Source organism: Microcaecilia unicolor, chromosome 1 (assembly GCF_901765095.1).
Source record: "Microcaecilia unicolor chromosome 1, aMicUni1.1, whole genome shotgun sequence".
NCBI classification, from domain to species: domain Eukaryota; kingdom Metazoa; phylum Chordata; class Amphibia; order Gymnophiona; family Siphonopidae; genus Microcaecilia; species Microcaecilia unicolor.
The window spans coordinates 550,841,678-550,859,258 of NC_044031.1; the positions used below are offsets into that span (position 1 = coordinate 550,841,678).

At 42.6% G+C, this 17,581-nt stretch overlaps 1 protein-coding gene across 3 annotated transcripts in view; it reads left to right on the top strand.

The window, feature by feature from the left end:
* The window catches only part of SPAG1 (sperm associated antigen 1), a 184,513-nt gene that overhangs the window by 50,229 nt on the left and 116,703 nt on the right, over positions 1-17,581 (top strand). For all 3 annotated transcript variants that reach the window (XM_030217278.1, XM_030217286.1, XM_030217295.1), the window contains 2 exons: positions 8,860-8,990; positions 9,550-9,656. In XM_030217278.1, the coding sequence (XP_030073138.1) occupies positions 8,860-8,990; positions 9,550-9,656 (238 nt within the window). The remainder of the gene's footprint in view (positions 1-8,859; positions 8,991-9,549; positions 9,657-17,581) is intronic.

Consider the following 17,581-nt stretch of genomic DNA (forward strand, 5'->3'; position numbering starts at 1 on the left):
ACCTGTCAATAAAGTCAACCTTAGTACCTGAAGGCTGGAGGATGGCCAATGTGACGCCGATTTTCAAAAAGGACTCCAGGGGAGATCCGGGAAATTACAGACTGGTAAGATTGTGTCACGGTCTGTCCTGGGCTTTCGCAAGTGACCTGGGCACAGCTGCCAGTTGTGAGCCCTTGTGCTGATCCCAGAGCAGAAGTTCTAGGCCTGAAAGCATGGGTTCAGTTCTAGAATAGGCAGTCGGAAAGCCCAGTGCTTCACCTGCGATAGCCGCCGTTCCCCAGAGGTTGAGCCCCTGGGTGAAGGCGGCCGGCAGGACTTCTGGAGGAGCTGGGCGGGAAGGACTACCAGGAAGGGGACCAGACCAAGCAGCAAGGGAGCGAGGCAGACAGCCACCACAAATAGGGTCAGGTCTCAGCAGAGATCCAGGCGGTCAACAAACAGGAAGCACAGTCAGGTCCAAGCAGAGGTCTAGGCAGGCAGCAATCAAGAATCAAGGTCAAGACCAAGCAGAGGTCTAGGCAGGCGGCGGTCAGGAAGCAAGGTCAGGTCCAAGCAGAGGTCTAGACAGGCAGCAGTCAGGAAGCAAGGTCAGGTCCAAGCAGAGGTCTTGCTATGTAGCAAGCACAGGAGAGAACACACCAGTGCAACCAACAAGGTAGTAGCCAAGGCAGTGAAGCAGTGCAAAGTTCCTGGTTTTAAGCTGAAGGTGTCTGATGTCACTGTAGACGCCCAGACATAGACGTGCCCAGACTGTAGGCTCCCTTGAGGAAAAGGGATCAACAGCATCGTGGACATGTTGTGACAGACTAACATTAGTGACGGGCAAAATAGTGGAAACTATTATAAAGAATAAAATTATGGAACACATAAATAAACATAGTTTAATGGGAAAGAGTAAGCATGGTTTCAGCCAAGGAAAGTCTTGCCTCACAAATTTGCCTCATTTAAAGGCATGAATAAACATGTGGATAAAGATGAGCTGGTTAATGTAGTTTATTTAGATTTTCAGAAAGCTTTTGTCAAAGTTCCTCATGAGAGACTCCTGAGAAAATTAAGTCATATGTGCTGCTCACACCCTCCCCACAGTATTCAATCTGACAGTTCCCGGCTATGTGTAAACAGGAACTTGCATCAGAGTGAAGGCTTTGGGGATGGTACGAGCAGTGCATATTCATCGTTGCTTGCTGCTGGCTGCTGCTGCAAGCATTTAAAAAACCTTTATAAAAAGTACACCCCTGGGGCGGTTGGGGGGGGGGGGGCTTAAGAAGCCAAAGGAGATGTGAATTTAACCCTTGTAAATGTTTAGGTCTTTTTACCACCTCTACAAATCTTCATATATCAGTTACCCACAGTTTGCAGAGATAAAAGACCAAGGTTGTGCGTCAATCAGAAAGGTAATTTTATTCACTTACCAAGTACTGATACAATTAATTTTCTCATGGGAGAATAGAACTACTGCATAAATATGCTGGCTGTATCTATCGCTCCAACATACTGGACTAAAACAGCTATTTTTACACACTTGTGTTTAACAATGATTTACAATGCCTCAACAAGCTATCTTACCCAGGATCATCCTGCCTTCTTTCAAAGTCATCTGGTTTTTCTCACTTGCTAAACCATATTCCCATGTTTGTTTATGTTTCATCCTTTCCCAGGCCTGTTTGGCCGTAAGGATATCGTATCAGATCATACGTTCCTGGGCCTCACGATTTATGGCCTTTGCCCTTTGACTCTACCCCAGGGTGCATAACTGTGTTTATTATCTACAGATGCCAGTTTTCCAGCTGGGGAAGGGAACAGGAAACTGAGATACAGGACTATTGGGGGAGGGAGAATGAAAAATGCTGGTCCATTAGGAGAGGGAGAGAGGAGAAATGTTGGATGGGGGTGGGAGAGAGAAATGCTGTACCATTGGGGAAGGGAAGGGAGAAGGAAACATGGTGGGCCATTGAGGAGGGGAGAGGGAAGGAGTCATGTTGGATCATTGGGGAGGGGAGGCAGAAATAGGGTTGCTGACTGTGGGAAGGAGATGAAACCCATACATGATATCTGCAAGTTTTGCTCCCCTGGATGTCAAAGTACCATCTACCTTTTTTTAAATTCGGATATGTCTGCCTCAACCTGTAAGCTTGATGACCCTTCCAGCATCTTCCCCGGTTTATTACCAAATACATGAAAACAATATTTCTGGTATACTAACATGCAGGTAGTGTGCTCATGAAGCAAGGTATTAAAAGCCACTTGTGTAGAATGAAATGCTTCACGAGTGTCATTAGTGGAATTTCTGATATAAACCGCCCTGGCCCTCCAAAGCTGACCCTGTAACTGAATGATACCCTGGGAGATTCATTCGCTTGTTTCATGTACTTATACAAGCAGTAACATCATCTCGTAACATCACCTTAGTGGTGAGCGAAAACAAAGAAGGTTTAGACGCATGCTGCCTATTAAACAAAAGAAAATCCTCCCATTTGGCCGAGAGATATTTCTGGAACTCGGGAATGTTATATAAGTAAGTTGGAAAATGCCAGCCCTTCCGCTGATGATAAAAGGGGTCGGTTTCGAAGGAGACCCAAGTGATGTTGTAGTCAGACACCTCCAGCAGACCTATGATGGCTACATGGACCAAAGGGAAAAGGGTCCCACTCACCAAATACAATAAGAATAAATTTACCACCATCAACACACCTAAACTAAATCTACCAGTTTCGGACACCCTGAAAATCCTCGGAGTCACCATTGATCGACATCTAACACTTGAGAACCATGCAAATAACATAACCAAAAAGAAGTTTCATTCAATGTGGAAACTAAAAAGAGTTAGACCGTTTTTTCCAAGGATTGTCTTCCGCAATCTGGTACAATCACTGGTACTCAGTCATCTGGACTATTGAAACTCACTCTACGCTGGCTGTAAAGAGCAAATACTCAAAAAAACTCCAGACAGCTCAGAATACGGCAGCCAGACTAATATTCGGCACACCAAAATACGAAAGCGCGAAACCCTTACGAGAAAACTACACTGGCTCCCACTAAAAGAACGCATCACGTTCAAACTTTGCACTTTAGTCCATAAAATCATCCATGGTAACGCCCCAGCCTACATGTCAGATCTAATAGAACTACCACCCAGGAACGCAAAAATATCTTCCCGTACACCCCTCATTCTTCATCCTCCCAAGTGTAAGGGTTTGAAATACAAATCAATGCATGCATCTACCTTTTCCTTTACGAGCACGCAGCACTGGAATGCGCTGCCACGCAACTTGAAAACGGTCTATGAACTGACCAATTTCCGCAAACTATTAAAAACCTATCTCTTCGACAAGATATATCACAAAGATCAACATGTGTAACTGCATAATCTTTTGAACTTTTGCTTTAACACCATTATATAATTCACCACCATGTAACACAAACCTTCTGTAAACCTAATGTATATTCACTTCTATTTCCAGTACCCATGATGTATTGTAAGCCACATTGAGCCTGCAAAGAGGTGGGATACAAATGCAATAAATAAATAAAATATAATCTAGTCTGAACAATCTAGAATGATGAGTAAAGTCACTCTCGGGTGCAATAACCGCCACAGATCCAACTATTGTAGAGCTGTGCAGATACGTTGTAACAGCATTGCAGGGCATCTAGAATGAAGGGTCACAGGTGAGGACCTATTGAGCTCAGGTTCCATCACTAAACTAATTTCCCCAACGATAAACAGAAATTGGTCAGCATACGGTGCACAAATCATGGACATTGGACCCATAGGACCACAAGTAGTATTAAAACAGTGTCTTGAACATTCAGTTTAAGCATTAAGAGTCTCCCAGCATCATCTTTATACAGAGGGACATCTTCACAGGGCAGGTTTTTATGATGAGAACAGCTACCCTGCCCTTACGCCCTGTGGCTGAGAAGTAAAAAAACGACCCACCCATAGACGCTGTAATTTCTCATTCTCTATATCAGAGTCTCATTTCTTGGAGGCAGGCGACTTGCGCACCCTGGCAATTCAAGGCTGCTAGAATCTTTGCCCGCTTCACAGGAGAGGAGTTGCCCTCCTACAATCCATGAAAAGATTTTATTTACTCCAGAGGCATTCATCATGTAGGATATACACTAACAGCACAGCAAACAGGGAGGCAATAAAATAAGAGCTGTCCCAGGGGGCCCAGCCTCCACCCCAGGACAAACTGCACCCTCCTGACACCCAAACAGTGGTTTAACAAATACCAGAATTCGCTGTTCCAGTAAATAGTACTTTCCCAGTCCCAACAACAAACCCCCCTCCTGCCCCCAAAACATCTTTATCCCCATTAATACAGACGGGCATCCAACTCATTGGACATCAGTCCGAGAGACACACTAATGTCATGAGACCCCTCGACTCCCCACCCTATCCATCCCTCTAAGATGGAGACATTGCAGGCCAAAGAGACAGCAAATGACCTGTAAAAGAAATAAGGTGGTTAGTAAGCAGACCGTGCATACAAATATGACCACTGCCCCAAAAGTCTCCCAAAATAGCACTGTCTCCTTAAAAACAATGTTCACCACATACAGAGGCCTTGCACCTCAGGAGGAGGTCAAGGGGCACTGGAGGAGCATGTTAAAAGTCATGCAGTTTGAGACGAGTCAGAAGCATGCCATTGCCCCTCCTAATAGATTTTTAATCCTGCTGGGTAAATCAGTGTAAAGCAGGTGTTTAAGTTACTGAGCTGCTTGCAGAAAGGTGTAAATCTGTGGCATTTTTCCAGAAAAGCTTGCGAGTAATTCTGAAATATTTGCACCTTCATACCATCATGTTCCAAGGTCTCTCTCTCACTGTGGAATTGCCACAAAATCACCAGTTTGTGCAAATAATTGTGGACTTGAACTATGACCACCTTTGGCCTGACCACGCCATCACACCGATGGTCCAAGCGGGGTGTGTGCTCCAAGCACACTGGGCCCAGGCCCTCCGGAGCAGTAAATTCCTGCTTCTGCCAGTCTTTTAAAATAGAACCCAAACGTTGTTCTGGCAGAGATTCAAGTAGGCCTTCAAGGAGGACTGGAGGGCTATAGCAAACGCTGATGTGGTAGCAAGTTCATCCTCCGTCATGGAGACACGCTGCTCAAGCTCTCATGTTCTACGCGTGGTTTCTGCCAGAAGAGCCTTAACACTAGACAACTGCTCAGAAATATGATCTAACCGCAGATCAAGGGCTTGAAGCATCATTCTTGTAATTTGGGAAAGCTGTTAGTGAATGCCAGCTCCGATATTTGCAGGGGCTCCTCCATTTTGTCAACTCCTGTCTTAGGCTTCTTTTCCCCTCCTTTGACTGCCATAGCTTCGCTTGCACAGGTTAAGAATTTCTCCATACACTGTGCACTAAATATGCACAAGTTGTGTCACCTCCTGGTTAAGTAGATATGATAACTATGGGGCAAAGAGCCAAGGGGTCCAGAGCCACAACAGTGCATGTCTGAGCAGCTCACTGCATCATGTGGTCTCCCACGGCTTTGAATTTAAAAAGGATAGTTCTATACAATGGGCTACTGGAAGGGTATTCCAAAGAAAGGGGACTGCACAGATGAAGGTGCTTGGAAGAAGCTTTAAGATTACTTTTACTGCTTTGTTGAGTAAATCTCCGAGTTTGTGAATGCTTCTATTAAGTTTGCAGGGTGACATAGCCCTATATAAAATGGTCTTGTTTCTAAAGTTGCATGTCTTGCAAACTTTTCCTTTGTATATTACTGCTGGAGATCTGAATAGATTTAACAAAACCCAGAGCAACCTTATTGCAACTTAGTTTACCCTTTGGTTGGCGGGGGGGGGGGGGTGGATTGGCCCTAGTGGGCTTGAGAAGATATAATGTGGCATGTTTTAGACACTTGGACTAGACTAAACCAACACAATACCATACACCATTAGCTTTGGAGCAGCAGATTATAGCTCCAGTGCATCTCTTGGTACATTTACATGGCAGAAGACCAAATGTGTTTTTTTTTAATCTGCTGCAAAACACATTATATTGAAGTCCCATACTGGCTTTATAAACTTTTGAAAATATCACCACATACCATAATAGTGCTTCCACTACAGGGAACTTAGAGATTTGGATTTTAATAGTACTAAAAAATATTTAGAATTATGGACCAGTAGAGGTCTATGAAAAGTAAGTGGTCTTCTCACAGACGAAGGACACTGTACATCTTTTGAATACCTATGCAGAGATAGCATTTTAGAATGGAGAGAGTGGTTTGATTATATGCAGCTGGGCCACTATATTCAGTCCTTGGTTTCTTCTCAACTGAATGAAGATACACCAGATCTCATTACAGTGACTTTAAGACTTGCAAGGTAGACAAAAGGCAGTTTGTCCTTTTTATCAAAAGTGCTTCAGTCTCAGTCCTAAATTGGACTTTGATCAAGTGGCAGCCTCCTGGAATAAAGACCTGATAGGTGAATGTCCAATTACAGGAGATGGCTATTCATATTTTAACAAAAGACATAAAGAAACTTACTTGATTGGCTCTTTTAAAAGAACAACAATGCAAGTTTTTGTTGAGGATGTTTATTTCTCCTGATCATGCATTTCTGGCTAAGTTAGCATCTGACGATAAATGTCTGAGATGTTCAGCACACAATGCTACTTTAGCACATATGTTTTGAACTTGTGAGAAACTTAGAGGTTATTGGTTTGGAATGATAATTTATCTTATAATTTTTGCATAGTAGGATTCTGGTTAGAGCTGATATACACTTATTTTCTAATCTTACTGGTTTGAACGTAAGAAAAAGTGGAAATGTGGTGTTTAAATGTTATTTCTTTTACCTCACAAATTGGAAATGCCCTGATGTGCCCACAGTAACATAGTGGAAGAATGAGATTTATAATTTACTAAAACTTGAACATTGGGAAGTTCACTAGGGCTCTCCAAAAGCATGGCAGGTATACCAGCAGACATGGTTCCCAAAGTGGAAGGGAGTTCCTTGCAGAGCTTGAAGTTTATCGCTCATTCTGTGATAATGGAGCACAAGGGAGTGGAGGGGAAGGAGTGAGATTAGTTGAGGTGGGGGGGGGGGGGACTAGGGTTGTAGAGTTTAGTGGGGACTCTATTGATCTTTCTCCCCAAGGTGGCTGTGAAAGAACAGTATGAGTTGTCTCAGATTTAGAAGAAGGTCTCTGGGAGTGGAACTGGATACTTGAGATGGGTCATTCTGTGGCCACATCTGGGCAGCACAATGCTCATACTAAATTATTTTAATTCTTGTATACAAGCCGTTGAGCCTATTAAAACAGGCAAAAGAAGCACTGTCAGGAAAGCGGTCGGAGCCCCGCCGGGATGGAAAAAGAAGCCAGCAGATCAATATAACATCAGAAAGATTTTATTGAAGATACCACATGTAAACAAATTGCCTGACACAGGCCGTGTTTCGCCCACCAAGGGCTGCGTCAGGGGCTAATTTGAAACCTTCTGAAAGGAGCAACTCTAAAAACGGAAAACGTGTGGTGTATAATAGATTGGAAAAAACCAGCACATACAGCAGATGCCTAAAATGATGTGACTCTTAACACAATGCAAGCAGATGCACTGCCCCCGCCCAGGAAAGTCGCAGAGGGAAGCGCCGGGTCACAGCAGCAGCGGTGGCTGCCGCTGATCGGACCTGTCAGACTGTGCCTCAGAGCCGCTGTCGGACGATCCCCGCCCGGTGCTCGCCGGTCACCCGCAGCTATGTTCCTGCCTCTAACAACGTCAGGAGAGGTGTAACGTCGGTCACTCTTCATTTATATAGTAGGATTGTAGTTCTTTATTGTCCAGAGTTTGTAATTTGGTTTGATGTGATTTAATAAAAAAAAATATTAAAAAATAACTGATATAAACATGTATAAGGTATGCCCACTGAAAGATTGTGAAGCAGAATTATGATATACATTAGTATTTTTATAAAGTACATGCACATTTTTACATAATCTTTGGCAGCAGTTGTAAATTTCTGTATTTTGAATTTGTGCACTCCTGGAACTGGTTCTGGATGGCCGTTTTTATAAAGGCACACCTAGGTTTATTTTATCAAATACAGATATAATAGGCACTTTCTTGAACTTTCAGCATAGGCATCCTGTTATAAAATTAGCCCTATCTGTTCTGGCTTGCCCTCTATAATCTTGGGAGGATTGATGTCTCTGAATCCCCTTGGTAAAAGATTGCAGGTTGAAGGTCACAAAGGATAGGACCATTAGAGGAAGGGGCCCTGTTCTTTGGAATGCACTTTTACCATCTTTAATTTGGGGAGGGATTACATGGTTTTCTACAAGAAACTTTAAACTATTTTTTTTCATTAATTTGTTAATCCGGGAGAGAGCAGTCAGTAGGAATAAAGATTTTGATGGAGGAACTTTGAGGCTTTTCGATCTGAATAAGATAGGAGTTCAGACAGTATATATAATTTTGGGTGTGGGAATAAGATTATGGTAATTGTATACAATTGTTTTTATGTACTTAGTATTTTGTTTTCCATCTCAAGTTTATGGATAAAAGCAGATTATAAATTCCTATCACTTTTAGGACCCTGATTACTAAGCTGTGCTGTAGGCGCACAAACCTTTTAGCACACGCTAAAAATTAGTGTGCGCTAACAATAGAGAAACCCATAGGAGTATAATGGGTGTCTCTATTGGTGGCGTGCACTAAAAGGTGTGCGCGCCTACAGCGTGGCTTAGTAAAGAGGGCCCTTAGTAGCTACATATGATCCATAGTAGTAATGTTTTTGTTACACATTGTAAGATACAGCTTTGTTTGGATTCTAATTTCCTTATACTTTGTGTAATATCCCACTTTTTTCTTCAATATATTTGATTTTTATAGAAGTGTATCAGTGTTACCGACTGTAGCTGCATATAACAACCGAGCTCAAGCAGAAATTAAACTACAAAACTGGCATAGTGCCTTTAATGATTGTGAAAAAGTATTGAATATGGAGCCTGGAAATTTAAAAGGTAAGGGCAGTAGAATGTCTGTCTGTGGTTTGTTATGAAAATATGGCACTTTAAAAATTAAAACAAAAACAAACAAAAAAGCAAAAAACAATGTTGCTTTCTAAATTGTATTGTTTTCGTTGTGAATGTTAGCACTGGTCACTGAAAATTCACGAGACTGAATGAATTTTCCTTACAAAATGACTGTTAGTATGCAATAGGGCTGTACTGAATATTCGTATTTGATTCGGCCCTGAATAGTGCCGCAATACATTATTTGTATTTGGCCTAATAGTAATTTAAATTCGAATATGAATAATCCGGGGCTCTACTGTGCTAAATCCTACTGAAACACTTGATATCTGATTTCATGTTTCTTTTATTATTTGTTATGTTAAAGTTCAATGCCCATTATTCGTATTCATTATTTGTATTTGGCTGAATAATGTTTTTCATTATTTGTATTCCGCCAAATAGTAAAATATGCTGTTCAATACAGCTCTAATATGCAATAACAAATTCTGCATTAGCTTTTTGTGTTCTACTGAAGTGCGATATAATCCTTCCTTTTATATTATAGCCCATTTGCGCCGTGCCACTGTACACAAACATCAAGGAAATTATCAGGCAGCTGCAGAAGATTTAACTAAAGTATTACAAAATGAACCAGACAATATTGTAGCTAAGGTAAAGGCAATTCTTGTCCTTCCAGTGCATCTGATTTATTGATTTGTTAATTTACAGGCTCAGTAACTTTGTATAGTACTAGTATTTTATGTTCTTGAATGTTATTTTGATGATACGCATGAGGTTGCCTCTTAAATGGGGCTGAGAATCTTCCAGGTACTCAGTCATGCTGGCACGAGATCGTAAGGAAAAGTGATCCAGTACTCTGTACTGTTACTTGTGGCTCATTTTGAATCGGTAAGTAAGAAGAGAAGTGTCTACAGTTGATGGAATTTCTGCCACTAGCCATTTAAAGGTTCTATAGCTGCCACAGAACCCTCTCCTCCCCCATTCCCATTAGGTTATCATGAAAACAACATCTGAAGGATACCTAGCTATGGGAGTCTTTTACTAAAGGTTAGCTCGAGTTATCTGCAGCAGTTCCCATTTTATTCCTGTGGGCCCTGCTGCAGATAACTTGAGCTAATCTTTAGTAAAAGACCCCCTATTTTTTATAAACTAAAAATTACCCACTTATATAGTAATCTTTTTGTGGCTGACTGAAGCAAAGAATGACAGCAAATAGCTGCAAGGTCCATCATGCCTCTCCACTCTCCCATCTTATAGCCATCAGAGACATCTACCTTTGGTTGTCACATTTATTTAGTTAGTTATTTTTATTACATTTATGAGCTTCGTAAATCAAATGCTGCCTTATATTCTGTTACTGGGCTTGTCCCTTCTACCTTAATTTGGAAGGCTATTCTATGCATCCCTCTTATTTTTTATAAATATATATATACTTCATTATGCCTTTCTCTCATCTTCTGAAGGTGCTTACTTTCCTTTAAAGCTCAAGTGGCAAAAAACATAGTAGATAAAGACCAACTTGGCTGATCCAGTCTGAGAAAAGTGGTTAGGGTTATACCTGCAATTCCATGTGGGTTAACACTCTCCCTTCCCTCAATTTTTTAGGGTTGTAACTGATGCCTGGTGCAGTCAATGTGCTCACACCCTTCCTTGCCTTTTTTTTTTTTTGAAGTGTGAAAATTAATTAAGTTGTACAGTGAGTGGAAATGCTCAATAGTTTTATTCATACTTCATACTATTTAAGGAACCTCTTTGTTTATCCCTTGGCTCTTTGAGTTCCGTTACTGTTTTTGACCTTCACTTCCCATTGAAGAGCATTCTAGGCATCCACTACCCTATGTAAGTGCCTGTGCCTACATGTCTGCATGAACATTCCCAAACTCCTTCGTCCCCATGTGCACACCGACTGGCAGAGTATGTGCCATCGAAGCATGGCATGTACTTTTCCGCTTGTTGATATTCTGTAAGTGGTAATTCACACATATAAATACCCACTTATATGTGTGAATGACTAGAATGCTGCCATTATGTGCATTCTTGCCAACCAAAACTAGGCATCTTCTTATAGAATTACTCCCACGATGGTTACCTTTATTTGAAAATTCAGATGTTCATGATGTTTTCAGAGAATAATTTTCAAAGCCGTTTATGTGCATAAATTGGCTGTCCAAATATTGCTCTTTCTTGATCTACCCAAAAGTGTGCACATTGGCATTCCCAGGGGGAAGTTATCTATGAATGTTATTTTTCAGATCTGTGCATGTCTAAGTCAATATTCAAGAGAACTTATGTGGTGAACACTTGATGCTAACTGCATAAGTATTTTAAATTCAGTGCCCACTCTTCTATTGAAAGAGGCATTCTGTTGCCATTGTTATTCATACTGACTTTGGATCCCTTGAGTAGGGAAATACTACCTAATACTGACATCAAGGTGCATCTCAAGGAACAGGAATTTAAAATCTCTTCATTTGCTGACCTGTTGGTTCATCTTGTGGATCCCCAGATGTCGTTATCAGAGTTAACGGAAAACTTTTGGGAGTATGGTGACTTTTCCAGGTTCCAGTTGAATTTGAATAAATCTTTGGCATTGGGTTCAGTGGATTCAATTAACAGAGAATAGATTGGAAGGTTCCCCTTGCAGTGGGTGGAAGATTTTATCATTACTTGGGTATACAATTGACTACTAATACATTGAATTTATCTAAGATAAATGTGACTAAATTATTGACACGATTAAACATTTGACTGCGTGGTCAGGTCTTCTGCTATCTTTGTACAAGAGAATTAGTCTCTTCCGAATGACCATGTTTCTGAGATGGTTTTATTTGCTACAAATGCTAACCATTAAGATTGTTAAAACAAGATCTTAAACAACTTGATAGAATTATTTCTCTCTTTTGTTGGAATGGCAAGAAGCCGAAAATGCAATTCAGTTATCTTTATGGAGATTGGAAGGGAGGGGGCATGAGTCTTCCTGATTTGAGGAAATAAAAATTGTGTTTGTATGCGCCATCTTGGGGACTGGTGTTTGGAAAAGATGGATTTTACACCATTGTTACATGAAAAGGAATTTATTGCACCCTGGCATAAGAGTTTTGTATTGCTGGCACCCCTTGGGTCACTTGTGCCTTATTTACGGATAAGTTTATTTATACGTCCATTGTGAGAAGCATGGCAAGAATTGGCCAGATATTGGAGAGTGGATCCTCAGATTGAGAGGGGGGAAAAAACTATTTTGACTGTTTGGATACTTAACCACCTGCTATGTTTTTAGAGTTGGAGGAATAGATTTCATGGATTAATGGTGCTGGAGCAAAAACATACTAAATTTTCTTTGAAGAGAAGAAACATTTTCTAACCACATGGGATACATGTATACAGTTCTTGCTGCCACGGGCATGTAATTTGATTCTTAACTTCCTCTCGTGCTGGTAATCAATGAAGCAATTTCCATTTCTGTGCTGCCTTATTAGTTGTGATTTTTGGGGGGAGGGGGTTAGGGTTAGTTGTACGATATATTTATGGTGGTTCCTTTTATAGAAGGGAAGAGGGGTAGCATAACCCAACTCCCCCAGTTTTACTATAACTTTGGGGCTTTTAGTATTCATACTTCCTTGAGATGTTGGTTATCAGTCAATTAGAGTCACCATTTTAACTAGTCCTTGTCAACTTGGGGAATATTTGAGGGGTGAGAGGGAGTTATAGTAATCTCAGACAGTACTGATAGCCATGTATTACAGAAATAAGATGAGAATCATGTCCATAGATATAAGCACACTACCAGATATCCCCCGTGTCTAAGAAGAAGGTCAAAAATAATGCCAACAACAACAGTGGAGTGAGTCCCCGTCCTCTCAACCAACACAATTTTATATTACGGAAACCCTTTACACATTCCCTTACAAGCACACTAACCAATACTCGAAGCCTCATCTAAGTAAACCCCTCCCCCCAACCATGCTCGCCCCCCCCCCCCCCGGGAGGAGCCTCAATGGCCTTGGCCAGAGGAAGAAAACTTTACCAGATAGGTTCTCCAAAGCACTATATAATGTTTATAGTCTGCTTTACTGTTTTTATGATATGTAGCAATCTCCAAATGCGCTATCTCCCACATATTTTGCCCCCAACAAGCTAGAGGATCCTCATCAGGTGCCCAATATTGTAGTATTGTTTTCTTTATTAAAAGCAGGGAGATGTACAAGAATTTTTGATAAAGGAAGTTGACACCCTGAGCCAGTAAGCAATCCTGTGTCCCCATCAATAAAGGTCCATAGTCCCAGTCAATCTGTTGGGAAGTGGCCTGACCTAAAATGATCAACACCTTCCGCCAGATTCTGAGTCCAGGACAATCTAGGAAAGAAAGAACCAGGGTGCCTGAGTGTACTTTACATCATACACAGGAGTCATCAGCCCAGAGCAAAGTGGTCTCCCTAATCTCTAGATAGATAGACCCTGTGAAGAATTTTCAAGGCCTACAATGGCAGAGGTAGCTCTGTGCCCCTTATGTTCATGTATAGCCACCAAGGCTTTAATCAGATTCATGGAGGTGTAGCTTCCAGAGATGAAGACAATCTGGTCTGGGTGAATAAGACTGGACAAATATCTGTTCAGGCGTCGTGCTAATATGGCCACTAGCAACCTTGCATCTTTATTTGACAGAGAAAAGGGCCTATATGAACCCACCTGCAAGGGGTCCTTCCTTGGTTTAGGAAGAAGTAATATATGAGCTACATTAGGCCTCTTACCACTCCACAATGCTTCGATGTCATTATATATATCGCACAGAGGCTTCGCCACTAGATCTCCCAGAAGCTTATAATATTCAGTTCTAAACCTGTCGGGACCAGGTACTTTAGCACAGTGTTTTCCAAGTCCGGTCCTGGAGTACTACTTGCCAGTCAGGTTTTCAGGATATCACAATGAATATGCATGAGAGATTTGCATATAATAGAGCAGTGTATGCAAATCAAGTTCATGCATATTCATTGTGGATGTCCTGAAAACCTGACTGGCAAGGGGTACTCCAGGACTGGACTTGGGAAACACCGTTTTAGCTCATTTCAAATGTTTAATGCCTAGACGAATTTCCTCTTCGCTAAAGAGCTCAGCTAGATATTCCAGCTGGTCCTGGGTAAGTCTAGGTATGTCCAGCCCTTGGAAAAACTGATCCCGGATCCCCTCTGTAAAAGCTCTGTGTTCATACAGGGCTTTATAAAATCGGACAAATTGCTCCTCAGTCTGGGCTTCAATGGTATAGCAGACCCCCTGGCCATCTTTAATAGCTGTTATCACCTGCTGCTTTCTGTATGGGCGTACCAAGTTGGCAAGCAACTTGCCAGCTTTCCCCCCTCCTCCCCACCAATGTAATTTATATTAATAATAGTAGATGTCATTAGACACCCTCTCATTGCGTAAAACGCCAATTTTTTTTTCAGACCAGTAAGTTTCTGTTTAGTCATAGCATTTAAGCTGGACAAATGAGTGTGATGTAAAGAGCTAAGCTCTCCGGAGAGACTCAGCAGCTTTTCGTCCTGCTCTCTCTTGGTATACGCTATAATATGTACCATCATGACTGCTTTGGATGCCTCCCAATATGTCATAGAGTCAACATTGACTGTGTCATTAGGTTGTTGATAAAGTGCCCATCATTCTGTCAAGTAAGCCTGGAAGCCTATATCATTATACAAGGAGATAGGGAACTTCCACCCCCACCCCCCCCACCCCCCGTCCTTTGGGTCAGATACAATGGAAAGAATTAACGGGACTGAAGAGAGTGATCAGAGAGCAGAGAAACCAAGATCTTCACATCAGCCATCCTAGAGAGCATAGACATGGACATCAAAAGATAGCCAAGTTTGGTATACACCTGGTGTGGGTTGGATTAGAAAGTAAAATCCTTCTCCTTGGGGTGAAGAAGACGCCAGGCATCCAGGATCCCAAGTTGGTAAACCATGAAATTTAACTCCTTTATAATCATAACCTTTCTGTCTCACTCTGGGAGGGTTGAAGTCCAGAAGAGGGTCTGCGGTAATGTTAAAGTCCCCTCCCCCCTGCCCCCCCCCCCCCAAGGATAAGTTGGGACTCAGAAAAGGCCAGCACTGATGCTACTATAGAAAAAAAAATTATGACAATATACATTGGGTGTATAGATGTTACAAAACGAAAGTTTGCAGCCCCAAAGCTCGCCCGCCTTGATAACATAGTGGCCCTCTTTGTCTTGTATCGGTTTGTGAAGGTGAAAAGGCAGCTACCTATAGAGCAATATGGCTACACCTCTCTGTCTGCTGTTAAAGGCTGAATACCCAGTATCCCCACCTATCCTCTCCTAAACTTCTCATGTTCTAAAGCTTTCCTTCTGCAGCTAGGAAAGAAAATTTTCTTTCTCTTGATGGGTGAATTGACAACATCAACATTTAAGGTGACCAATTTCAAATTAACTATGAGGTAAACATGTGAGATATGTAGAGTGCACTGCCATCTGTATAGTTCCTTCTGAAGTAGCCCCCCAGCTAGGCCTCCCAGGAGTAAGACCCACAGAGCAAACACTAGCAGTGTGAAAACAAGAAAACCCCCCAAGCTGAGTACCAGAAATGAGTTCTCCATAATCCCTCCCCCCTTGGAAACACTCCCCCCAGCTATACCAACATACACGCCCTCCACACACACTAACCCCATCCCAACAAGATTCTGAAAGCCAACATCTTTATCTTCGTTGTTCCCAAACTTCAGGCGAAGGTCCAAGCAGCAAAAATACAACCTTCCCCAGGAAGATCCCGTAACCACTAAGAGAGAAGGGTACTGTACTGTAGGGGAGCCTAGAACTATGAATCTGGCTATTCTCCCCATAAGAATAAACAGCGGAGACATACAAATAACTAAGTGCTCATCATATGGGGAAAAGGGATATGAGATAATGAGCAACTTAGTGCAGATGTCCCTAGAGATATCTGCAATTCAGTTGCAATTCAGCCATCCTATAGCAGGTGGCATTGGACCTGTTGTGTCCCTGGCTGAACTGCAGTACTACTATGGCAGAATCCAGTGCATTATAGGGAAGTGGGGCTGTCTGCCCAGGAGGGAGTGGCTTCACAGTGTATGCAGTTAAAAGCTCTAGTTCAGAGCAGAAGGGAGAGACCCTTGGAGGAGAGAGCCCAGGAGGATCAAGGTTTCGATACAGAGACCTTAGAGAGAGAACTTGAGGGAAAGAAGTGGCTGAATTGAGATGACTGAAGTGATGATCTGGCTGAGGTAAGCCAGGAGTGTCTTTGAGTTGTTTGTGACTCAACTGAGAATTATCATAAGCCCTGAGTATAAATACTAGTGTATGGCTGGGGTAAAGCCCTGAGGAGATGTAATTATTGTACAGCTGTGATAAGCCCGTGTATGTGTGAGAGTTAAGGAACTGAACTGTATAAGAACTGAACCTATTTAGTACTATTTACTGAACTGTGCCAGAGTGCTGGAACGTTTGGTACAGCTTACCCTGAACTGTATAAGTATGCTGGAGGCTGGGCTTGGGTGAGACTCGACCCGCGGAGTAGAAGTGAGAGACCATGGTTTGGGCTTGGCAACCCTGCAGCCGCAGACTGTGTTTTGAGCCGCCATGTGAGGCTGGCTTACAGCTGCTTGCTGAACCGCCGGGGTGGCGCTCTTCTTTATGCCTTGGACTCTGTGAGAAAACAAGCCTGAGTGTACATGAATATAAAACTTGAATATAAAACTAATAATTAGGTTCTTGAACTGTAGAGGACTTGGATGTCAGGTCCTCGAGGCAGAACCTAGATTCGTGAGCCCTTGGACCCCTGCCGTGGAGCGACAGAGGCAGGCAAGACCACCTTGGAACTGGACACAAGGAAGAACAGGACTGGAACTCTGGACTGGAGTAGTAACTGAAGCAGGCAACTGGAACCGGCAGAACAGGAACAGCTTCACCTGCGCTTGACCACCGCTCCTCAGAAGTTGAGCTCCTGAGTGCGGGTGGCCGGCAGGACTTGCAGGACAAGGCAGGAACTGAAGATCCAGAGGGCCCACCCTGGGTCAGGGAAACAAGAGGAAAGCTAGACTAAATACTAGACTCGAACTGAAAGCTGCTGCGCAGCCACTAGCAAGAAACACAAGACAGACTAAGGAGAAGACGTACACAACGGCTAGGCAGGAGCGGGGCTAGGACATACATACAAGCAAGCTAGGCAGGACGGGGTTCAGGATATACCCTCAGGATAAACACACTAGCTAGGCAGCAGCAGGGTTCAGGAAATACAAGCAAGCCTGGCAGAAACAGGATTCAGGATATACCAGCAGGCTTGGCAAAGCAGACAGAAGAAGTACCCAGGAACTAGCAGAGTCTTTGGGGATGGCAGCAGACAATAGAATAAACCTGGAGCTAACAGGGTCTTTGGGCAGGCAGCGGACAGAGGAATAAACCAGGAACGAACAGAGTCTTTGGGCAGGCAGCAGACAGAAGAATAAACCAGGAGCTAGCAGAGTCTTTGGACAGGCGGCAGACAATAGAGGAACCAGGAGCTAACAGAGTCTTTGGACAGGCAGCAGACAATAGCATAAACCAGGAGCTA